This window comes from Syngnathus leptorhynchus, chromosome 14, assembly GCF_054491065.1.
Source record: "Syngnathus leptorhynchus isolate UIUO chromosome 14, UIUO_Slep, whole genome shotgun sequence".
Taxonomy (NCBI): Eukaryota; Metazoa; Chordata; class Actinopteri; order Syngnathiformes; family Syngnathidae; genus Syngnathus; species Syngnathus leptorhynchus.
The window spans coordinates 9,852,170-9,877,698 of NC_141208.1; the positions used below are offsets into that span (position 1 = coordinate 9,852,170).

At 40.1% G+C, this 25,529-nt stretch overlaps 1 protein-coding gene across 1 annotated transcript; it reads left to right on the forward strand.

Annotated features, from left to right (window-relative positions):
• The first annotated feature begins 698 nt into the window (after nucleotides 1-698).
• Nucleotides 699-25,024, forward strand: LOC147046573 (sodium channel protein type 2 subunit alpha-like). Its single transcript, XM_085930544.1, has 27 exons — nucleotides 699-871; nucleotides 3,600-3,906; nucleotides 4,861-4,979; nucleotides 5,730-5,819; nucleotides 6,635-6,763; nucleotides 6,991-7,082; nucleotides 7,168-7,410; nucleotides 7,499-7,562; nucleotides 11,504-11,645; nucleotides 12,124-12,321; nucleotides 12,388-12,570; nucleotides 12,662-13,033; nucleotides 13,096-13,225; nucleotides 13,317-13,555; nucleotides 13,798-13,971; nucleotides 14,056-14,412; nucleotides 15,063-15,470; nucleotides 18,633-18,750; nucleotides 18,912-19,066; nucleotides 19,385-19,558; nucleotides 21,083-21,205; nucleotides 21,441-21,713; nucleotides 21,817-21,870; nucleotides 21,946-22,087; nucleotides 22,261-22,361; nucleotides 22,523-22,793; nucleotides 22,907-25,024. The coding sequence occupies exons 2-27, from the start codon at nucleotides 3,640-3,642 to the stop codon at nucleotides 24,136-24,138; spliced, it is 5,850 nt and encodes a 1,949-aa protein (XP_085786670.1). The 5' UTR covers nucleotides 699-871; nucleotides 3,600-3,639; the 3' UTR covers nucleotides 24,139-25,024.
• The last annotated feature ends 505 nt before the right edge of the window (nucleotides 25,025-25,529 follow it).

The following is a 25,529-nucleotide window of genomic DNA, read 5'->3' on the forward strand; positions in this document are numbered from 1 at the left end:
CTACCTTAAGGTTCATTCTCTTCTAATACCGTAGTTAAGTGTAAAATGAACATACGGCAGGAAAAAAAAGCAATGGCCCGCGATGCCATTGTCTGAATTTTGTTTTGGCCCGCGTCCAAACGTAATTGCCGACCCCTGCTGTAGGTTTATGCATGTGGCCCTCATTGAAAAAAGGTTTGGTCACCCCTGATTTGTCCACTAGAGGACGCACTACGGCAGCTCTAAAAATATTCATGGTGCAAGCTTGTTGATCGGTTTTGCTCTGTCACTCAACGCATTTGGCTGTCTGAGTGTGGATCTGAGTCTGACACAACAGGGCAACAAAGGTGCCGGGGAAATGAGGCTCCCAAGTGAATGCTGGAAAGGGAAATTTGTATATTCTAGGCCCCTTCCGCTGTCACTTATTATGATGGACCTTGAATCACAGTCTATGACTTCACGGCGACCCTGCCTATAGATGCAATAATCCTCTGCGTCCAGCAGCATCCCTCCCACGCTCAAATGCATCATACAGCGGTGCATCTTCACCACGCCGTGTGGAAAGACAAACTTCTGTGATGACTTTTATGGAAGTAGCAGTAGACTGGAAGGGGAATTGAAAACATGGGCATTACGCACGAGGCCGGCTTCAATATGTTCATCATAAGGTGATTAGTACGTTGGCAGTGTAGAAGATACTTTTGACCGCCAAACCGTGGATTGCACACGCACTCCTCTGTCCTGTTTTCTGGAGTTTTGGTCGGCATGAAGCGGAATAAGCCATTAAAAAAATGAAATGATGGATTTTTCACGGAGGGTTTGGCTGATGCCTCTTCTGAAAACGTCACAATTTGACTCTGTAAATGATGCTTTAAATCTCAGAGTTTCATTGGTAAGTAAAATGCTGCTTCGTTCCCTTTGTCTACTTTCATTTTGACTGTGTAAAATGTAATTTACAATAATAGTAATCATAAGAAACACATTATTACTTTTTTCAGGGATATAGCACAGTAAAATGCATTTGTTTCAAGGTTAGATATTAACACGTACATAGGCTATTAGCGATACGCATTTAAAACTTGATTCGTAATCGTGGTAAATTACTTAATCAATGAATTTATATTTTCAAATTTAGTTTTCATTTGATGAGTAAATTGTTGTTCAGGAGCGTGTGATGATGCAACCTATTGTGAATATTTTGCACCATGTTTCATAGCATGGGCCATGTTCTTACGTATTGCCTCAGTGATAACTGATACAAATCTGATCTATCAAGACTGGTCTTGAGCTTGCTTTGTTTATAATGTACTTATGTCAGTCTTTCAACTATTTGTCTCTCTGTTCTTGTGACTTGTGATAATTATGCTGGTCTTTACTCTCTGTAAGCACATACTGCAATTACATTGAAAGATTTTTGATGAGGAAGTAGGTCATCGGTTGGTATAGTCAGAGGGCAGTTCATCATCAACATTACTCAGAAGGATGTGTACATTTGAGCGGGATCATCAATTTGAATGCAGTTTCTGCTCAAGAGTTATCCACAATGATATCATTTTCATCTGAATGTGCTTTTTAAATGTCTTGCATTGCAAGTGCTTCCTAGTTTAAAATTACAGTAACAAAACAAATGATGAAATGTGTACAAGCATGACTGACACACACACACTTACACACAATCATCTGAATAAATAGTCCAACTCTGTAAACAGAGTATATAGCACAAGCTCCTTGAGGGCTTATAAAACATTATTTTCTAGTAACTATTATTTGCTGTACAAAAAATAAGAACATGATGAGGTTGAATTGTTCGACCAAAGGACATTTTTATGGGAACAAAAGTACAAAAATAAGAAATACTTTTGTGATCTGCAAACTAGGAAATAGAAAGAAGCCACTATTAAATAGCAAAGTATGGCTTTTCAGATAAACAGAGTATATAGCACAAGCTCCTTGAGGGCTTATAAAACATTATTTTCTAGTAACTATTATTTGCTGTACAAAAAATAAGAACATGATGAGGTTGGATTGTTCGACCAAAGGACATTTTTATTGGAACAAAAGTACAAAAATAAGAAATACTTTTGTGATCTGCAAACTAGGAAATAGAAAGAAGCCACTATTAAATAGCAAAGTATGGCTTTTCAGATAAATCAAACAAGATGATAAATGCTTCTCTGTATAAACTCACCACTTTTAAGTCCTTTCCGATTATTCCTCTGTAAAATATTATGATGTTGTATCTTTATTAAACAGGAGATAATTTGATAAAGCAAATACTTTTGAAAATCAATGAATATAAAAGACAACAGTATCATATTTTTTGTTTGTTTTTTTCTAACAAAACTGCAGAATGCTACTTAATTGGAATGTATCTTTGTGTAAGCTTCAAGGGTTCGGCTCGACTTTGAATACAATTATCATAATTATTCGGAATTATGATGAGCGTAACACAGCTGTCCGATATGGGAATTTAAATTTGTTCATGTTTTGCCCTGTGATGTTTGCTACTTTATCACCCACATATAAGATGGCATGCAATTTGAATCAGTTCGCCTTGACAAATATCCTCACTTTGCTTTTTAATGTAATATCCTATGGTGCAGTTTCAGAATGTATATATCAAATGACATTCCAAAGAGGACACAATCACATGCAAGAACTTACACATGACAAAGTTTGAACCCGCTAATCGTCTATGTGATGCTACAAGTGGAACTTTACCTATTTATCGGGATAGGTAATGTGAAAGCACTGGATTCAACGTGAGAGACGCTGATCTGAGATCAATTTGGGCCAAACTAAGCAGATCAAGAGAAAGCAGATAACTAGCTTCTGGCTGATGTATGAAGGGATCAATGCATTTCAGGACAGAGAGTGATGGAAAAGTGTTGCTATTTTTTTAGAAGTAGGAAGTGGTGGTAGCTGCTTGTTCCTGTGTCCTCCCTCTACGCACTCCTTGGCCCGCACTTCCCTTTCCCATCCTGGAGCTGTCCTGTTAGTTGCACTCCATTTGGGCCATTTCATGCCATTGTTGTTTTGCTCAATTCTCTCTTTTCCCAATGTCGCAAACATTTTCATCTTCCACTATATTACCAATACTGAACTTGCCATTGACCGCTGAGCCCCTCCAGCCTTCAAAAAATGTTGCGAATAAATAGCAAACAAATGTACAGTACTTGTGATCAAAACCAGAATATCTTCCATTTACAGATTACGTTTTGCGACGGAGTTGCTGGTGCAGAAATAATGATATTGTATTACATTGTATGAGCACAGATATCCATGCCAGCTTTCCTGAAAATCCATCAAATACTTTGGATGGGATTCTATCAAGAGTTTAATCTCATTTTACTCTTGATGCTAAATCCAGTTTGGTAAATTTGCGAGAGTACCGATGAGCGCTGGATTCCACTGCTGATCAAATATTTAATACAAAGTTTCAAGATCAGTACAAAAAAACATACAGGGACAAAACTATAGGTAGACTTTAGCAATATAATACACCCAAAGCATTATTTGTATCAAAAACACAATTTGTTTGAGTTTGAGTCATCTTTCGAATATTATCTCAGCACTTATTGTACTCTCTTTTCATTTGACTGCCCCCTTTCCATCTTTAGCTGTAAGTGAATTCTAGTACAGAAGAATCAGGATGAAAAGATGGCAGCCATGCTGTTACCAACGGGTCCTGATGGCTTGCGGCTGTTTACTCGTGATTCCTTGGCTGCCTTGGAGCAGCGGATTGCAGAGGAGCAGGCCAAGAATGCCAAGGTTTGCAAAGAGGCCCACAAGAACGTGGACTCATCCAAACCCAGGGTCGACCTGGAGGCAGGCAAGCAGCTGCCGCGCATCTTCGGGGACATCCCTTCGGAACTTGTTGGGGTGCCACTGGAAGACATTGACCCCTTTTATTTCAAGAACAAGAGGGTAAGTACAGCAGCCAATTTAGATCTTTTCATTTTTGTAGTCAAATCTAAAGAGAGTCTAATGGTGTCCGTTGACGTCCAAAAACGTTGTTCATTGATAATTTATGTTGCATCAACATCCACACTGTCTGAAAATTCTGAGTTGGTTTCTGGAAGAACAAAGAAAGTCAACATCTTAAAGTTCAGGTGCATTGGCGTACGTAAGTGAGAAGATTGTAGAGGAATTATTAAAACCAACAAGAAAGAAACATGACTAGATCAACCTGAACTAGACTGGCCGTTTGGTAGTTGTTCTGTATTTCCCAATCGCCACCACTCGGGCCCCGATATGAACCATAGTATATTTAGATTTTTTTTTTTTTTTTTCGATTTCATGTTTTCCTAGAGTAAAATCAGTTTTACAAATAAAGTCTATCAACTTCCAGGAATGTATCATTGTGTTCAACACTAGGTTCCACAGTCATTTTTAGATTTTTTTTCAAATTCTGTTGAAACCAAATGCAGATAATACATGTAGAATTTGTCATAATAATAATAACAAGTAAGAAGTCATGAACTTTCTCTGGGAAGTATTTTACAGACGTTTCATCAAAAAGTGCCTGCATCTCATTCTAAAAGGATTTTGCATTTCGACTTGCTTTGTTGGCAGATCTAAACCATTAACGGGCTGCTAATGGATTATCCACAGATGACAAAATATTTAAATAAATGCCACATCTGTTGTGGAAAGGCTTCAGGCTTTGTTTACTTTGGAGTTGCTGCCATTATACTATCCATTGGTGTTGCTGTTTAGTTTTCTGGTTTTGTTATGATGCTTTCTTGGTGCTTAGGGTAGATGTTTTAGATGTTAGATTGAACTCAACTTTTTTTTTAACGGCATACAGATCACAAACATAATAATAATAATAATATTAATAATAACGATCATAATAATTTGTGTCTTTTCTCCCCCCAGACATTTATCGTACTCAACAAAGGGAAGGCAATCTTCAGATTCAGTGCCACGTCTGCTCTTTACATATTGAGCCCATTCCACTTCATCAGATCGATCGCCATCAAAGTTTTAGTCCATTCATATCCTTTTTGTGTGGTGGGAAAATATTTTATATCAAAACTATTATAGTATCTAAGATGATACAACACAGTGGCTTTCGTTATACTTTAAGAATGACGTGCGTACAATAATAACTTGATACAAATACACTATACAAAAAAAGTGCAATATAGAATGTCATGAGGCTGAATGTTCTGTTTATTACTGTGACTAAGCCAATTCCTAATTATTCTAAATGTTCTGTGAATGTTGGTGATTGTTTTTTCCCCCCGCCAAAGTTACATTTTTGATACAGCTTTGTAATAGTCCTCTGGCATCACAAACCAAATCCCCTCTGAGATCCCTTTTTTAATCTCTGATATGGGGGGAAAAAAAAGAGCAAGATTTTTGCATCATGACAGCTGCCTATTATTTATCAGGGAGAAAAAGGAACTTTGTGTCAGGGAATCTGCCCCTTTATGCACTAAATGCCAAACTCAGATTCTAAAACATTTCTCTTCAAAATATGCATATTATATACTAAGTATGACTTGAGCATCAGTCTGCTGATTATTTATCCTCAAGGGAAAATGATATCAATCCCTTGTTTTCAAACTCTAAATGTTGTTCACTAAGCTGTATTTATTGTATTAATGCCAATGGCTCACACTATGGTTTGTTGCTTTGCCTTAATGGATAGATGCATCCCATAGGATTAGAACATTGTTGCTTGTGCATTACTGAATTTGCTTGCATATTTTACAGCCGACTTTCCTCAACTTGTTGTCCACATTGTTCAGCCTGTTCATAATGTTCACCATTCTGACCAACTGTTTTTTCATGGCTATGTCTGACCCAGCGCCATGGACCAAGCACCTAGAGTAAGTCCCTCACATTGTTACACGTCGTTTCCTTACCATACGCTACAAAAACAAAGTAAAACTCAGATGTTGTATGTTCTAATGTACAGCTGTGCCCAGGCGTAACTGAAGAATCGTGTATGTACAGTATGATGCATGCCACATGCAATTTGCGGTCTGGAATGAAATTGGTCAATTTCTTTCGGGGCTCCACCTGATGTAGCAGGTGTGCTTGAGCATGTTTTGCATGCAGCTTTGCCTGCTCAAGATAATCTCACTTTACATTTACATTCCATTCCCTTGCTTTGTGATAAAATGGTCGCTGTTTGTTAGTGAGCTTGGTGAAATGATGCAGCCAGTTCTCATCTGTTTAGAAAATACTACACATAACTCCCATCCCAGCCTGCTTCAAAAACTGGAGAGACATAGACCAATCATAAAATTTATTGAATTGAATTTAAACTAGACATTAGATTGAAGAATACGCCAGAGTCACGACATGACAGTGACCTCGAGGTTTTTATTTATTTGCCATGGATCAAAATTCCATACTAATAAATTGCTATTAAATAAAACTGTTGAACTATATAATAATTTTTCAACAAATGAAATTCCAGCACAGAAACAATTTCAAAACTTATTGGATGTTCCCACATTTTGTCATTCCTCCACAATTTTAGTTGCTCCACAAAATTATTATTTCTGTATTTTCATCAATTAGTTTCAGTAAAGTGTTCAGTAAAGTGTAAGGTTGCTATTTCAGTCTATTTCTGTGCTGCATGGCATTCATGAATAAAATTGCCGTCTCTTTTTATTCCGGTTCATTGATTTTACAGATACACTTTCACTGCCATTTACACGTTCGAGTCAGCAATAAAGATATTTGCTCGAGGATTCTGTATCGTTCCTTTCACCTTTTTGAGGGACCCATGGAACTGGTTGGACTTCAGCGTCATTGTTATGGCGTAAGTAACAATATAATTTTTATCAGTGACCATATTTGGACTTTTTGTGGCACAGGACACACATCAGATCATTGTTTATATATTTTAGACTATAAATTGTATATATATTTGTATATACAGTGTCCCAATGACATTGGACTCAGTTCTTAAATGACGCTATAGGATTGAATTATTTGAATCAATAACTGAATGCAACCTCCCTCTATGCTCTTTTCATCTAATGCCAGATATGTGACAGAATTTATAGACCTGGGAAACGTTTCGGCACTAAGAACCTTTCGAGTGCTACGAGCCCTGAAAACCATCTCGGTTATACCAGGTAACGCTCATCTCATCTCATCTCCAATCTGTCTCACATGTCTCAGATGTTTGGCCAACTCGCCATATATGTCCAATTCGTGCAGGTCTGAAGACTATTGTAGGAGCTCTGATCCAGTCTGTGAAGAAGCTAGCAGATGTGATGATCTTGACCGTATTTTGCCTCAGCGTGTTTGCCCTTATCGGCCTGCAGCTTTTCATGGGGCTTTTGCGACAGAAGTGCGTTCGCAGCATCGCACACTGTGTCAACTCCTCCTTTAGTCCAAACATGTCTTTCGTCTGCAACAATAGAACCTGGAACTCAGTGGAGGATTTTCTCACCAGTGAAGGTCAGCCCAAATCCGTACAGTACTTATTCATCCATTTATTATAATGTGAAATTCATGCCAACGCTATTCTTGTTCCCATTTCCTTTAGATAACTTTTACAAAATTGAGGGAGCAAAGGATGCGCTAATATGTGGCTACGGCAACGACGCAGGGTAAGTTGCAATTATCTGCTTGCCGGTATATAATGGTAAAACTCCATCTAGTGGCTTTTGATCACATGCGTGTCATGTTTACGGGCCCCCGGGCTCCATGCAAATAAGTCTTGACAGAACCGGAACAGAGATATAAAGGCGAGATGCTGTTGCTCTGTATTTTAAGTCCATGACATAATGTATAGAAGAGCGATTGCATCAGAAGGGAGTGGGGGAGGGGGGGTTGTAGCGTGAGAGAGGCTGTGCACAAGACGGCCAACATGCAGTGTGGCTTATCACCCCAGTGCCATTGGCACCCTGCACTGAGAGGCATGAAGTTGCCAGCTTCTTTGGAGATTTCATCATCTCAAAAGCTCCACACAGTGATGAGGTTGAACTGGATCACTGGTTTGATCAATACTGTTAGGGTTGATCAAAGACGTCCTCAAAGCATGCACTGCAGTTTGATTTCTTATAAGTGCATCAGCAAGCACACACTAAATAGATTTGATGAATGTATGGGCCGTTGTACATGATAAGATCATACTTGCAGTCAAGGACTGTTGCTGTGGCTGTCACAGGAAATGTGTGACACCATCCAAATATTGCTACTCACCCTACATACGCAGTAATCCTATAAATCTGCAAATGCTTTTGAAACAAGCACAACAGGATGACTCGAGCCATGCCAGCGCCAGTTCAGGGGTTAGATTATGAACTAAATACCCATCTGTGGCAATCTCAATTGCCGCTTGCCTTCTGTGACGGAAGGTGTTTTTTTTTAATGATTGGAGAAAAGGCAAAGAGGCAAGAGTCGGTGCGCATTTTCTCTAGGAGGGTTTGAACATGTGTACTGTATTTCCCTGACTTGATTTAAAACGAGTAATACTTGACTGAAATGTGAACCGTACTGGGCTTTAAATGCTAAATATGATCTAGGCGCAATTAGGCACACCTGAAGTTTCTCAAATGTGTAGAGAACAAACTGAATTTGAGAATCGGAATGTTCGCTCACTCTTTGATAACTGACAGGAACGTTGAGAAATGTACTGAAGGACAAAAATGGTCTTGTATGACTGTGTCTGATATGAGACTCTAGAGATCTTGAAACTCAATTGTGAGCAAATAAAGATGATATTACGATAAGTGATTATTTAAAGAACACCGCGTCATTCCCGCAGCGATCAGTCAGGCTTGAATGTTATTGTTTTTAATCCCCCCCTCACAAACACTCACCTAGCCTCCAAAAAAGCACAGGCACTTAATCTCCTAAGAAGCAAAATCTGACTCAGTGACTTGTGTTCATTTCAGAGGAAAAAGCAGATACTTAAGGTCAGTAAGATCAGAGCAATCCAGCTGCTCTACAGTTTACCTACAAGTTACTAGTCTTGTTGATTGTGCTGGTGCAAGTTCACTGACACGTGCCGCCGTTTTAATCCTTTAACAGAATTCCATTTTGTCTGTGTAACTTTGAGACTTTGTGGCAAAACAAGATTGAGTACTTTAGTTTCAGTTTTTCACAAAAACGATATAGCGTAAGCAAATCCAAATAGTTTTCCCAGATTTCTTTTCTCCTTAGCTAATATACTGTCGTTAGTTAATGACCAAAATGATCATCAGTTGTATTATTTTGATGGGACTTCCTAGGGCTGGCTGTGGAGACAAGATATTAAGCAGGTCAGGATGGAGGACGTAAAACATAGAGGATGCTTAATCTTTTGAGTGTATTCCAACAAGTAATCCCTGAGTAGATTTCCAAATTAAAGCTTTAGATAGGGTATGATGACACAAACACACGCAGCCAAGGCCTGCACAGACACTACAAGGCCCAAGTCTGCACAAAAAATATGCATTCAATTGAGTGTGTGTGTGTGTGTGTGTGTGTGGTGTGTGTTTGTGTGTGTGTGTATATATATATATATATATATATATATATATATATATATATATATATATATATATATATATATATATATAGATAGATAGATAGATAGATAGATAGATAGATAGATAGATAGATAGATAGATAGATAGATAGATAGATAGATAGATAGAACAGAATATATATATATATATATATATATATATATATATACATACACACACACACACACACACACACACACACACACACACACACACACACACACACACACACACACACCGTAATTTTCGGACTATAAATTGTGGTTTTTGTCATAGTTTGGGTGGGGGGGGCGACTCATACTCAGGAGCGATTTATATGTGATTTTTTTCACAAATTTTCAAAATTCAAAAATCGGCGATGTAGTGAAACCGCGATAAACGAATCGCGATGTAGCGAGGGATTACTGTCATTTGAACTGCAAGTGACGTCACCCGTGCCGCGCGGCGGTTGTTTACATAAAGGGCAAAGGATTCGATCACGGGATGACGAAAATGACGAAGGGCCCCACGTACTACCGGCATCATTAGCGGCTTTGTTTGTAAGTGACACGGAGGACGAAGAGTTTGAAGGATTTAATGATTTGGAGTGACACAGAAGGTTTGAAAAACTATTATGGCTTTTACGCACGCCCGGTCCTTCTCGACGGGAGCTCTCTTTCACCTCCGTGGATGGAAGTCGGGGGCCGGCGCTCGGCTGGGTGGCTGTCCAGGGACGGTGGATGGGGCTCGGACATGGCTTTTACACACGCCCGGTCATACGCTCGGTAGTTGTTGGCTTGTTGAACTCTGGTTTATTAAATAAAGAGCCGTTTACCAAACCCACGTCTTTCCTGGTACTTTGTTAACGCTATAATATAGTTATATACTAGATCTCTGCAGCGCACGCACGGCGTTGTTGACATAAAGAACGAGGAATTTGATCGATGGATTTAATGATTTGGAGTGACAGATGGTTTGATAATATTGTTGTAATATGATAGTTATGTTGTAATATGATAGTTATTTGAAATATACTTTGTATATCGTTATATGGGTCTGTGGAATAATTAGAAATGCAACTTACAACGGGTCCGACGTCACCATATGCAGCGCATACGCGGCATTGTTTACATAAAGCACGATCGATGGATTTAATGAATTGGAGTGACACAGGTGGTTTGATAAACGTGTTATTTATGTAATACTTACTTGAATAACTCTGAATGTTACGTTAAGACCGTTCTCAGCTCCTCGTTTGTGTATATGTCACGTTAGCATACCATATCGTTTGGCCTGTTGTTGCTGGTTCATGTCTGTTTTTGGTGTTGGATTTTGACAAATAAATTTGCCCCAAAAGTGCGACTTATACTCCGGTGCGACTTATATATGGGTTTTTTTCACTTTATTGTGCATTTTATGGCTGGTGCGACTTATACTCCGGAGCGATTTATAGTCCAAAAATTACGGTGTATATATATTTTTTGGTGGTGGTGGTGATGAAGTGGCAATTGGTGGTGAATTGTGTCCTCACCGCTCCATATTAGTGAGCATCCCTGGCCTGTTGGTGAGATGTCCAGCTGTTCTCCTAGCAGTACTCTTTACCCAGCTGTTTCCCAGTCATTATGAAATTATTCTGGCAGCCCCGATCGCTCTTCACTGCCAGACCTAAATATTTGCTGACAATGAATATCAGAAATGAAGGCAACGGAGTGCAAAATGTTTGTTTGATATCCATCTGGCTTGTCATATAATCTCTTTTGCGCTGGTGCATTTGATTGCAGCGGAGTGGGATAAATTTCAAGTGCCCTTCTCCGTTGAAATGATGGTGCATGATGATAGCAGTGGCATAGACTTTGCTACTCTCTGGTGCTGAATCAAAGGTCACAAGTCTAAATGTTGAAACTCAAAATGTTTTTAACCCCTGTGACAGCAGCCGGCAGGCGGGCGCACACGCTATCCCACGTCGATCTATACCAGATGCTTTTGTTTAATTGTGCACTGCCTTTGTTGATCCCAACTCCGCTTTAATAATGTGTATATGTATACTTCCATTACAGGAAGTGTCCAGAAGGGTTTGACTGCCTCAAGGTTGGAAGAAATCCAAACTATGGCTACACCAGCTTTGACACTTTTGGATGGGCTTTTTTGGCACTTTTCCGTCTCATGACCCAAGACTACTGGGAGAAACTATTTCACCAGGTTCAATCTCTCTGATTTATTTTGTAATCATAAATTGCTTAGCCAAATAAGAGTTGCTATATTAACTATGTAATCAAGTCTTGAGTCTGCCTGTGAATATTCTTCATCAAATATGAAGTAAAAAACTCATTAACAGCTCAGTGGCCTAGTAGTAGAGTGTCCGCCCTGAGACTGGAAGGTTGTGGGTTCAAACCCCGGCCGGGTCATACCAAAGACCATTAAAATGGAACCCATTGCCTCCCTGCTTGGCACTTAGAATTAAGGGTTGGAATTGGGGGGTTTGATCACCAAATGATTCTCGAGCGCGGCACCGCTGCTGTTCACTGCTCCCCTCTCCCCCAGGGGATGGATTAAAATCACATGGGGATGGGTTAAATGCAGAGGACAAATTTCACCACATCCAGATGTGTGTGTGACGATGATCATTGGGACTTTAACTTTTAATAATGTAAGATATTTGGATATTTCCATCTTTCAGACTCTGCGCTCAGCTGGAAAGACCTACATGGTGTTCTTTGTCCTGGTTATCTTCCTGGGCTCTTTTTACCTGGTCAATTTAATCCTGGCAGTTGTCGCCATGGCCTATGAGGAGCAGAATCAGGCGACTATTGCCGAGGCTTGGCTGAAGGAGAGGGAGTTTCAAATGGCCATGGAGCATCTTCGTCGGGAGCAAAGAGTAAGTCTCGTGCAAACAGCGCTCACGTATTTGCATGTGCTCACCATTTGACTTTTTTTTGTGAAGCTGGCAGCAAAAAGGCAAGCCCAGGAGAGCGATTCCATCTTGTCCCCGGAGTTGTCTCCGTTCTGTACAAAGATAGGAAGTATGAGACGATGCAGCACTAAACGGAGGCGATCTCACAGGGCGCTATCAGAAGAAACTGCAGTGGAAGCTGAAGACAACCTTGACCTGGAAGATGAGCTAAAGGTACCGCACACAGATACTAAGCAATTAATGGACACAATTCCAGATAATGAGTCATTGATTCTTATGTCCATCCGAATGTTTCTGTGTCCAGCCTCCTTTGTCTCCCCTGCCAGCCCACCCGCTTCTGGCCACACTCTCCTCTCACCCACTCAGCACTCGAAGAGGAAGCCAGAATAGCATCTTCAGTTCCTTAAGGGTGCGCAACAACTCAGAGGCTGACTTTGCGGATGATGAGTACAGCATCCAGGGGGACGCTTTCAGAAGCCGCACCAGTTCCACAGTCACGCACTGGAAGAGAAGGGCTGGCAGTGTGAGGAGCCACTGCTCCCAAGTCTTCACCCCAAGTCTCACAGTAAACGGACGGTTCAACGTTTCATTAGATCACAATGGCATCACCGCAGTGGGGCCACACGCCCTGAATTCCCTCCCTGCTTACAGCATGGAGAGGATCAAGGAGGACACGGTGAGTGTCGAAGCGGCACTATTTCAAAACGTTAGCTTTTGACGCTTTTGACCCACCCACAGAAGCCCACCAACGAAGGGGAAAATGTCCAAAGGCCTCTTCTTCAGCCGTCCCCAACAGTGAACGAGCGTCCCCCCGTGCAGAGAAAAAGAGGACTAAGCTCTGTCAGCTTTTTTAGTGATGCCATGGATGGTTAGTTGTGAGAGCCTCACGTCATTCTTTCTAGGACCAATTTAGCAGTTAGTCACAGGTAGTTACAGTTGCCTCTGGTCCTTCTTTGCAGAGCTGGAGGAGTCCAGACAAAAGTGCCACCCCTGTTGGTACACCTTTGCCAGGAAGTACCTGATATGGGACTGCTGCAACTGGTGGCTGAAATTTAAGGAGTTGGTCAAGTTGATGGTTATGGACCCTTTCCTTGACCTTGGGATCACCATATGTATTGTGTTGAACACCCTCTTCATGGCCCTGGAACATTACCCGATGACTGAGGAGTTCAACACTATGCTCTCAGTGGGAAATTTGGTGAGGATTTTTATTCAAGTGAGGTTTTTGAGACAAGTCTAACAAATAAGGGTTCCGAGAGTGATGATGATCGTTGTAGTCATGTATTGCTTGTGTCATTGACGTCAAACAACCAGCTCTTATTTTCCCCTCACCCCATAACCTGTGCTGGGCATTATTATCTCAATTCATGAAAAAAAAGCAATGTCATTTTTTGTTGCTTGATGGTAATGACGCAATGTCATTCTTCAATGTGCCGTCAGGTGTTCACGGGGATCTTCACTGCTGAAATGGTACTGAAGCTGATCGCCATGGACCCATATTATTACTTCCAACATGGATGGAACATTTTTGACGGCGTTATTGTTTGCCTTAGTCTGATGGAGCTAGGGCTCTCCAATGTCGAGGGCCTTTCTGTTCTTCGCTCCTTCAGACTGGTACCACAATATTTCTGCTTGTCATTTGTGCTTGGATTTGGGCTTGCTTGGTCTGATGTCACGTTTTCTCCTCCTTGTTCTCAGTTACGTGTCTTCAAACTGGCAAAGTCTTGGCCCACCCTCAATACTCTAATAAAAATCATTGGCAACTCAGTCGGCGCTCTGGGAAACCTGACACTGGTTTTGGCCATCATCGTCTTCATCTTTGCTGTAGTGGGCATGCAGCTCTTTGGCAAGAACTACCAGGACTGTGTGTGCAAGATCTCTCATGACTGTCAGCTTCCTCGCTGGCACATGAAGGACTTCTTTCACTCCTTCCTGATTGTGTTCAGGGTGCTGTGTGGTGAGTGGATTGAGACCATGTGGGATTGTATGGAAGTAGCTGGGCAACCTCTCTGCATCCTGGTCTTCATGCTGGTCATGGTCATTGGCAACTTGGTGGTGAGTACACAGCATTTTCTCAATACCTATCCTATTATGGGAGCTGGTTGTTTGACGTCAATGACACAAGCAATACATAACTACAACGATCATCATCTGCACTTAGTAAACCCGGTTGACTAGTTGTGTACACCTATAGTTGTGACTTTAATACCTTGTTTGGGCCAAGACTACATATGATTACAGTGTGACTTGTATCATGAACAAAAACGTCTTCTGTACACAAATGGTGGGAAAGCTGTTTACCCGAGAGATAATCCGGGATGCTTAAAGGACAATCAAGTCAAAGCTCATTCATCACTAATCAACTGCTCATGCTCCCCATCTCTGACTGGCTAAAGATGATCCTTACGCACCAACTGTGCACATCACAAAAGCACACATACAGTGCAGTGCAGTGTGTGATCCAGGCTGATGCTCTCTAAACTTGTAAACAGATTACTTGGAAGTGGGATGTTAGGAAACTTGACTTTAGAATAGCTGGAAGCCCACAAAGCCATATGTGTCACATCTGAAATACAGATGGATGGATGTTAAGATTCAAGTTAAGGTTTGAATAAACGACAGCAGCATCCTCCATAAAGCCCAAAGGATCACTGACTATAATAAGCTTGAGTTTAACTTGATACCTACCGCTTGTGTGTCAACAGGTACTGAATCTTTTCCTGGCCTTGCTGCTCAGCTCTTTCAGCTCTGACAACCTCTCAGCTCCAGATGAGGATGGAGATTTGAATAACATCCAGATTGCCATTGCTCGCATCCACTCTGGTCTCTCTTGGCTCGCCACAAGCATCGTCCACCTCTTCAACCACACTTTCAAATGCAGACGGAAAAAATCCAATGAGACCTGTAAGGCCGTTAAACTGGTTTCCAATCACCTGGAATGCAATGGTGGAATTTATGGACGCTATGGAGAGAAGTACATCATACCAGAAGAGGACAGCTACATGACTAACCCAAACCTGACTGTTATCGTTCCCATCGCACCGGGAGAATCTGATGTTGAATTTATGGAGGACGAGGACATATCGGAGTCATCGGAGGACGAGGACCAGAAAGTAAGTTTGGAGCAATTTGTTTTTCCCATTTTATACCTAATAAAAACTGACAAACATTAACAAAGACAATTAAAGGACAATGTCACGGGTGGAAGCGAAATGGAGCAAGGCGACCAAGTGCAGCTCGGACCAGGGTTTATTGGCGGAACTCAAAATACAGACTCGATAATCTGACATGACATAACAAAACTAACATGACTTCCTAACCAAAACATACTTGAAAATGACAGGAACCACAAGGACACGCAGACGACACGACAACAGACAATGATCCGACAAGGGGTGAGGGGCAGACAGGACTTATATACACGACAGGTAACAAGAGGCAGGTGGGAATAATCAAACTAATCATGGGCACACGGGAGGGGAGGGGCGAGCACACAGACAGAAACCAAGACAACCGACACAGTGGAACGTCTTGGGACGAGACGTGACAGACAATGAGCCAAACCATAATACCAGATTAGAAATTAACATGAATGGTTTGATTTTAAAAATTTCTAGAAATATTTTGCATGTCTGCCTCACAGCGCTGATGTGTTTTGCTAGTCGGCTGTAAAAATGTTTGCTCTTACCAACCAGTCGACGGTCAGAAAAATGCCTACATCATCCAGGTCCAGTGATTGGTTAGAGATTGGTCCCATTGCTAATGCAGTTTCCTTTACATTGGCCAGCATAACTGATTCTGAAGGCCCTGGGAAATATTGATTTATATGGCAGCACATCAAGCCTGAAATCTAATTGGACCAAATAAAACAATTCTGTCAGGTCTAAGTACCATCAGATATTAGTTCACACACTGAAACAAAGAGGAGAAGACATCTAGAAATAATTTTACTCACGAGGAGAACTACAGAGAGCATTCTGGTTACATTCTCCATCAGTTCTGAGTTCTTACCCTGCGTTCTCTTTTAATGCTTTAGGTTGTCCTGGTTACAAAGGCGTTGTTACACTAAAGGGAAGGGAGTTTGAAGCTGCGGCAACGCTGATTAGCTAACTTTGTTATGTGGTGTGAGGCATTGGCCGTTTTGTGACTCCAGCAGTCCAGAGTCTATTACTTCTCAGCCGGTTAGCAGCCGCTGACTCGTCCTTGATTAGATATCTCGAAGCGGGTTGAGTGCCGTTTTCCTGTGGAACAATGCAACTAGACTTTCTTGCTAAGTTTCACACAATCATAGTAAATATAGGATAACTTATGTGCAACTACTTCAACAGATGTCTTATCTATTACACTTAACAAAGACAAACAGTCTCGATCAACAACAATCTATAGATAAAAGCTACAGAGTTGACTAAACGAGAAAGAAGTTATTTTGAACTAAACAGAGAACTCGTGAGATAAGAATGGAAGGGAGTTAAAGGAATTCTCTGGAGCTAGACAGAACTTTGAAGCAAGGGAGTTCAACTCGTAAATTATAAGGCCCTCGGTCAGGCTGACCATCCAATTATTCCAACACTAACATACATTGTACACAATGCAGCTGAGAAATGCAACAAAATGAACTGAATGGATTGTTGGGGATAAATTAATGCAATTCCATGGAAGAAATATCAGACTTTATTTTGTTAATGTTGTTAATTGCTTGTGATAGGCCAACAGAGAAGGCTTTGCTAGCTCCGACAGCCCATCACTGGATCTAATACAAGAGCTCCAAGTTGACTCTCATATTTGATTTAGACATAACTTAGTTACCTTTTTTAGCATGATGGAGGAAAGCTCTGTCATCATCAAAACTAAGCATAGTTATGTTTTTTAAAACAGCTACATACAAACTTCATTTGAATCACTTCATGCTCACAATGCTACTTTTATGATGCTCTACCATAGTTCCCAGTATCATGCAGAAATAAAATCCAGGATCAAGTTAACAACTAGAGAGAGGGTGGGGATGGCCTTGCGCATGTGGATGTTCTCCTAAACCATAATCTGTTAAGCTGTAAAGCAGACAAAATGAATTATGATGGAGACCATTGTCCTGTGGAGAAAAAACAAAAGATTTGTTGTTTCCGGTTTCCCTGTTTGCTGCAAAGTGCACATTTATCAAATTGTAAAAGGAAACAAAACAAAAAAAACACTCACGGCTCACCAGTGTTCTGAGGCTGAGCTGTGATTGGTTATGACCTGGCAACTGTGATGTCATTTTCAGTCGACAGCAAATGGCAAAATGGCTGCCCCTTGAGATGATAAAAACAGGTGGATGTTTAATTCATATTCCACAAACAAAATATTAATCACAACACTGTGCTTCCACTAGTTGGGCTACACAGAATATATTGTGACAAAGAAAAAACTGGGGTTATCTTTCCTAAAATTTTTATTAATCAAGCCAAGTTTGTTTGTATAGTCTCAAAGGCCTTCACAAATATAACACTAAAGTGTTTATTCAAAATAAAGCCCTCGTTTCAGTCTCGACTCTCGAGGGAGAAAATAAAGACAAAAAGTATGTGCAATTGTACATATCCACATGATTTAATCGTCCCATGTATTCCTCTGATAATCTGCCGAGGTCGTACGGATGATCAAGTCAAGCCTTTTTATAGGGTAGAGACTGACCTCTGCCTCACAAATTATATTTAATATGTTTTGAATGTTTGTGGCTTTTACAACAAAGTCAAATCTTATCAAAAGAGTATTAAAGTAAAAAGGAGATTGAAAGGTCATGCACGTAGTAGGTGAACTTGCTATTCAGCCTGACAGTGGATGGAAAATCCTTCAACTGCTCTCCTAGGGAATGATTGCATATTGTACATTACTTAACTGTAAAATGAAGCTTTTTTTAATTATGACATCAAACAGTACTGCAACAAGTTCTCTTGAAATATTTGGCAACGTGTACTAAAGGGAGACATACGTAGGTATGATTCCATAAATTTTGGGGACATAAGCAGATGACATAATATTGAATATTTTTTTTTTCTAGTTAAATTTGACATGCACTCCAGATAGCTATAAATCTTGAAACAGGCAAATGACAAGTAATAAAATGTCCTTTAAACATTGACTTTGCAAATCAAAACTGACTTCTTTTTTTTTATCTCTGTAAATGCCAAATTAGGATTCAGTTCTCGAATTGGATTACATTTGATTGCAAAGGTATCAAACTATTTTAAGAATGATGATGAAATTTTGAGATTTTGACCTTGAGACTTTCTACCTGGCAGGAGAAGATAAGCCTTTCGGAAGGCAGCACGGTGGATTTAAGGAAGCCTGGCGAGGAGCTGGACAATTTATCTGAGCTGGCTGAGGAGTGCATGGAGCCAGAGGAATGCTTCCCAGAAAGTTGGTGTAGAATTTAATGTCTGATGGGTTCTACTGTACTGTACTGTACTGTACTGTACTGTACTTACACTGTTCAACATTTTTTCCTCGCTTTATTTTATTCTTTGCGTGATGACAGGTTTCATAGTCTGTGTTCTTCTTGCTTTCACCTTTTCACTCAGTGTGCGTCAAACACTGCCAGTGCTGCAATATCGATATCAGCCAAGGTCTAGGCCAGGCCTGGTGGAGACTGAGAAAGACCTGCTACCAGATTGTGGAACACAGCTGGTTTGAGACCTTCATCATTTTTATGATCCTGCTCAGTAGTGGAGCTCTGGTACAGTATCTTGACACCTTTGTTTTCCTGCCAACAGGATAAAAGTAGTATTATACTTATCTGAATTTGACATCAAAATGATGATGAAGCATATTTTCAGAGCCTAGCTGTAAATATAGATGTAGAATTATTAATATGTTGCCTACGTGCTAAACAAAACATAATATAGTTCCCAAGATGATGCAGTCAAAATATACAATAGCATCATGTTAAATGGAATTTGACTCAATAATATTTTTTTGCAGAAGCTATTTTGCATAATAGTTCATGTTGGACACCCCTAACATTATAAGTCATAATTGCGTCTCTTGACTGCAGGCATTTGAGGATATCTACATTGAGAAGAGGAAAGTCATCAAAGTGATGTTGGAGTATTCTGACAAGGTCTTTTCCTACATCTTTGTGCTGGAGATGTTCCTTAAATGGATCGCTTATGGCTTCAAGAAGTATTTCACCAATTACTGGTGTTGGCTTGACTTTCTCATTGTGGATGTAAGTGAACAAAGAATGCTGTGTTTATCAAATCAAATTAAAGTTAAAGCCAGCAGCATCTGAAATTGATATTGTGATTTGAATGTTTTACACAATGCTAATTGTCAAATTGTTAACTATTACTACTTTGCAGGGACTTTTTACCACCGAAATTGATTTACCAGAATGCTTCTGTTCTGAATGTTTTGCTCTCGCCTGAGGATTAGGCCCAAATTTCCTCCAAATAAGATTCAATCTTGTGAATCTTTTGGCTTTAAAAATAAACGAGTAAATCTTTTGACATCAATCAAAGTGCCCGAGGCATGCGGCCCGCGGCCTGACTCTGATTTTACCTGCTGTTACACAGATTGCTACAGACCGCTCTATTGTTAGGGTAAGTTGTAGTTAGCAGGTCCAGGTGAGTATGAGATCCAGGAACGAAACTCGCATCTGCATCATAAGCATGTTTTTTCTTTCACTTTGCAATTTGTTATGATACCAAAAGCCATGAGAAAAAAAAAATAATATATATATATATATATATATATATATATATATATATATATATATATATATATATATATATAATAATCCTTCAATTCGTCATTTGATGACACTCCAGGACTTTGGCTTTTGTATCAAAACAATTTTAGTGCCACATACTGTAAGCTTTATCTATAGAAGATCAATTCTCCTCAGCCTATACATCCCGGCAGAAAGCATTCTTTATGGTGGCCATTCGTATTGTACAATTTTGATACATTTTTAACTGCTGTTCTGTTTGTTCAGCATGTTTGATTTGTAGCTACATTGGCAATCTTTTGCTTGATAAAAGTCTTTCGTTGATGATTTCTATCTTTGCTTTTGTATTGATTTATTTCATGAGAGTAAGACAAATAGTATCTTTGTTCTGTTTTGACTATTAACCTTGAGTATCTTCTTTAGATATGTTGGACAAACACATCCGTAAATAGACTTTTATAAAGAAATTCACACCACCGGGGACCTGAGTGGTAAATTGTTTTAAAGAACTCATTGGCTCAAATTGGTAACAAATTTGGCTGATTTGTTTATTATTCTTTATAAAACTCACTCTATTTGATATATATCCATATATGTATTATATGCATATATACTTGCGTATGTGTGCATGGACACGTTGCATACTTGTCTGTGTTTTGTCATCTTCAGTTTCATTGGCATCCTTCCATTTTCATGAATAGCAAGCACTCCAAGGGTCATTCAACAGCGGAATGTCATTTTGTTTTGTCTCTTTTGGATGTAGAATAGAGTGGAAGTCTCCAACCAACCAAAACAAATCTAAACCTAACAAATTTTATATTGTGTCTTTTCCTAACTGTGGAATGTCCCTAAATCACAGAAACTCCAAATGATTCTTCTTGTCATTTTATTCCGAACTGAAATATTTAGATAGACTATTCTTTTTCTCCGTATCTTCACATGCAAGGGTTTGGCTATTTTTTTGTTCAGCACATTTGCACCTTCTAAAAATGACAGTCCAATATATTTCACTTCCTATTGTAGGTGTCCCTGATAAGCCTGGTGGCAAACTCACTGGGTTATTCCGACTTTGCTGCAATCAAATCCCTGAGGACTCTCCGCGCTTTGAGGCCTCTCAGAGCTCTATCCAGATTTGAGGGCATGCGGGTGAGAACTCAAATTTTGATGTCAAGGAGGGGCCCATACAACAACATCCTGCGGGCCCCCAATTGACCCCCGGGCCATATGTTTGAGAGCCTGTCTTAATAGGAGGTGTATGCAATCTCTGCCTTAATTCGTATGCTACTAACACATTAAATAAGGCCCCACCTTGTTGACAGCATTTTGGATGACTGTAATGAGTAGAAGTGAAAACTGTAACAGTCTTTGTTGTGCTCACCAGGTGGTAGTGAACGCTCTTATTGGAGCCATCCCCTCCATTATGAACGTGCTGCTCGTGTGCCTCATCTTTTGGCTCATCTTCAGCATCATGGGAGTCAACCTTTTTGCGGGCAAGTTTGGAAAGTGCGTGAACAGAACAGGCTTCATCCACAGTTTTACAGTCGTCAACAATAAGTCCGACTGCCTGGCCATGAATGACACTCAGTACTACTGGACCAAAGTGAAGGTCAACTTTGACAACGTGGGACTGGGCTACCTTTCCCTTCTTCAAGTGGTAGGTTTCTTGTGTCTGCTGACTTGAGCTGGTGTGTGTGTATAGAAAAGCTAAATTTAAAATAATAAATGAAATAATCATTTTGTGTATTGCGCTATTACAGGCAACATTTAAAGGTTGGATGGAAATAATGCACGCAGCTGTTGATTCAAGAGGAGTAAGTGTTTCACTTGACTTCGACAGACTTGACGTCAAGACTGAGCGTCTGAGTTGAAGAAATTTTGGTTTTCAGGTGGAGGAGCAACCCATCAGAGAAATCAACCTCTACATGTACCTTTACTTTGTGGTCTTTATCATATTTGGTTCCTTCTTCACACTCAACCTCTTCATTGGCGTCATCATTGACAATTTTAATCAGCAGAAAAGAAAGATGAGTATTACTGTGTCATATTGCATTCTTCATCATTTGTCACAAAACTCGCATGCCGTTGCCAGGAAGGGAAAAAAAAAAGTCAACCTTTTGGGAAGAAGTTGTCTAACACATGTCTACTGTCTTACGTTATTCTGAATGTCAAAACTAATGTCAGGCATCTCTGATTATACTTAGGTGGACAGGATATTTTTATGACTGAGGAACAGAAAAAATATTACAACGCTATGAAGAAGTTAGGAAGTAAAAAGCCACAAAAGCCAATACCACGACCTGCGGTAAAGTAACACCATCATGTTTCAAATTTGTCTGGAGTGTTTCTGCACTTATTGCCTAATTAATTGACAGTTGGATCGCACTCTGGGCATAAAAATAGGGTCGATTAAGTCTTTGATAAGGGTTACATTGATTGTTTTGTACCTGTCTTTGTGCACCTCAGAACATCCTGCAAGCCTTCTTCTTCGATCTGGTTTCGAAGCAAGCCTTTGACATCATAATCATGACGCTGATCATTGTCAACATGCTCACCATGATGGTGGAGACAGACGAGCAGTCGGACCGCATGGAGTCCGTTCTCAACAAGATTAATTTGGTCTTCATTGTGATCTTCACGGCAGAATGCCTGATCAAGATCTTTGCCCTTCGTTGTTATTTTTTTACAGTCGCTTGGAACATCTTTGATTTTGTGGTGATTACACTCTCCATTGTGGGTACGTTGGAAAATGTGCACTGCAAGAACACAATGAACCAGTAAATTAACTATGAATTAGTATTTAAGTTCTCAGAGACAAAAACAGTTATGTCTTTCTCCCTCTCATTACAGGGATTGTTCTCGCTGACATCATCGAAAAGTATTTTGTGTCACCGACCCTGTTTCGAGTCATCCGCCTGGCAAGGATCGGACGCGTGCTTCGACTTATACGTGCAGCCAAAGGAATCAGGACTTTACTTTTTGCCTTAATGATGTCCATGCCGGCGCTTTTTAACATCGGTCTCCTGCTTTTCCTGGTCATGTTCATCTACGCCATCTTCGGCATGGCAAACTTTGCCTACGTGAAGAAGCAAGACGGAATTGACGACATGTTCAACTTTGAGACTTTTGGCAATAGTATGATCTGCCTTTTCCAGATCAGCACATCGGCCGGCTGGGACAATCTCCTGAGTCCAATCATGTCCAGCTCTCCGGATGAGTGCAATGTTTATTATGTCAACACTGGAACAAATACTCGAGGTAACTGCGGTAGTCCCTCGGTGGGCATAGCTTTCTGTGTAAGCTACATCATCATCTCTTTCCTCATTGTGGTCAATATGTACATTGCCATCATTCTGGAGAACTTCAGCGTGGCCACAGAGGAAAGCACCGATCCACTGAGCGAAGATGACTTTGAAATGTTTTACGAGGTTTGGGAAAAGTTCGATTCGGAGGCCACGCAGTTCATCGAGTTCTCCATGCTGTCGATTTTTGCCGATGCTCTGTCGGAGCCGCTGCGCATCGCCAAGCCCAACAAGATCAAACTGATCTCCATGGACCTCCCCATGGTCAGCGGTGATCGAATCCACTGCTTGGATATCTTGTTTGCCTTCACAAAACGAGTCCTGGGCGAGTCGGGGGAGATGGATGCCCTCAAACAGCAAATGGAAGAGAAGTTCATGATGACCAACCCATCCAATATTTCTCACGAGCCCATCACTTCCACTCTGCGCCACAAGCTGGAGGAGATGTCGGCCATCATCATTCAGAGGTGTTACAGGAGGCATCTGGTGCGCCGGCAGATGAAGCAGGCCTCTTACCTTTACAGACAAATCAACTATGAGTCGGTAGTCAATGTGGAAAATGCTCCAGAGACGGAAGGGCTCATAGCGACCATGATTCATCACTACGGCGCTGTGGGCGGTGACTTTTTAGAGACAACACAAGGTTCTCTAATGTCCTCGCCACCTTCTTACGACAGCGTGACCAGGGCAGCCAGCAACCTTTCGGATGTCGTCAGATTATTAGCCAGGGACTCTGAATTTGGGAATCTTCGTGAAAACTATGAGGAAACCTTTCTTTGAGATCAGTTTCAGTAAAGTATGTTTGCTATGTGTGCTTAAAGCACAACATGCTCAAACAGATTTGCCGAGTTATATGAAATCTTAGAAAGTGTTTAAAACGACCACATGTTGTAAAATTGAAGCACTCATGGGAATGTCACTTCAGAAGAGACTCCTTCAATGGTATTTTGAATTACAATGAGTGATTGTACTACATATGCTGTACTCGGAAAATATTATAGGATATTGGGCTTTCAGACAACATTTCAGTAAGAATATAAAATGCAGAATAGCCTTTTACAATTCTCCAAACTCCCAAATGCTTTGGCCATTCAATGTCCAGCTCTTCTTTATACTATGTATTATATTGGATGAAATACTAAAATTTATTGGTAATTCAAATGAATTCCAATGAAAATCCAATGATATTGTCTTATTAAGAATTTTGTAACTCCAGGCAATTTCATTTTCTTGCTCTGCACATCATGAGGTCAGTTTTTGTGCCCAATCCAAAGAAGAGCAGAGTGTCAAAATTCCTAAATCATGTGCCTGATTTTGACTGTTGTCCGCACACTTCTCTCAATCTCATTTGACCATTTTATTTGACTGTTGGATGCAGGTGGAGAAACACAAATGCATGAAAAGCTAATTTTGTAATATTAATTATGTAAAAATGAGCAGTTGTACATGTAAAATACAATTTTTGAGAATTTTGTAATTATATTGATGAGTATTGTGTATATATAAAGAACACTTAAGGGACATGCATGCTGTCATATAACATATGATCAAATTATATGCGTACATACTGTGCTCAATTTTCTATAAGATACTTTCCTTGAGAATTTAATTGTAAGCATTATATTTAGGTTGTATTTACTGAATGTAATAAAACATCTTTTCCATAGCTGTGCATATTCAATCTCTCGTCACTGTGAACAAAAGCAGATGTTTTTGTTCATTCTGGTGTTTAATCATTAAGCAAGCAGTGGCCGTGCGCTTTTTGGATTTTTAGACATTTTCTTCGTCTACATTTGCTATTTTGGAGGGCGGGTGTAATTTCACATGAGAAACCAGTTTGCTTATTTGACCTCATTATAAGGCTGACAAATCTCTCTCTTAGTGGAGAAAAACAAGACAGATGTGCACAAGCCTCTGAACCAGCTCAGATTTTTGTCCTTGTGGTTGTGTTGCCCTTTAAAGCTTGAATTTGTTTAGAATATCTCAACAAATACAGTAACCTATCAATACTGTTGCTGAAATTATCTGCGCCAATTATTGATTTATTTGAATCTTTGAAAAGATTAAATGCTTCAATATCCACTAAAGTTACAAAATATGAGCACATAAATTATTTGCTTAGCATGGCCTTGTGATTATTTGAATGCACATATTTTCTTGCTCTAAATTTC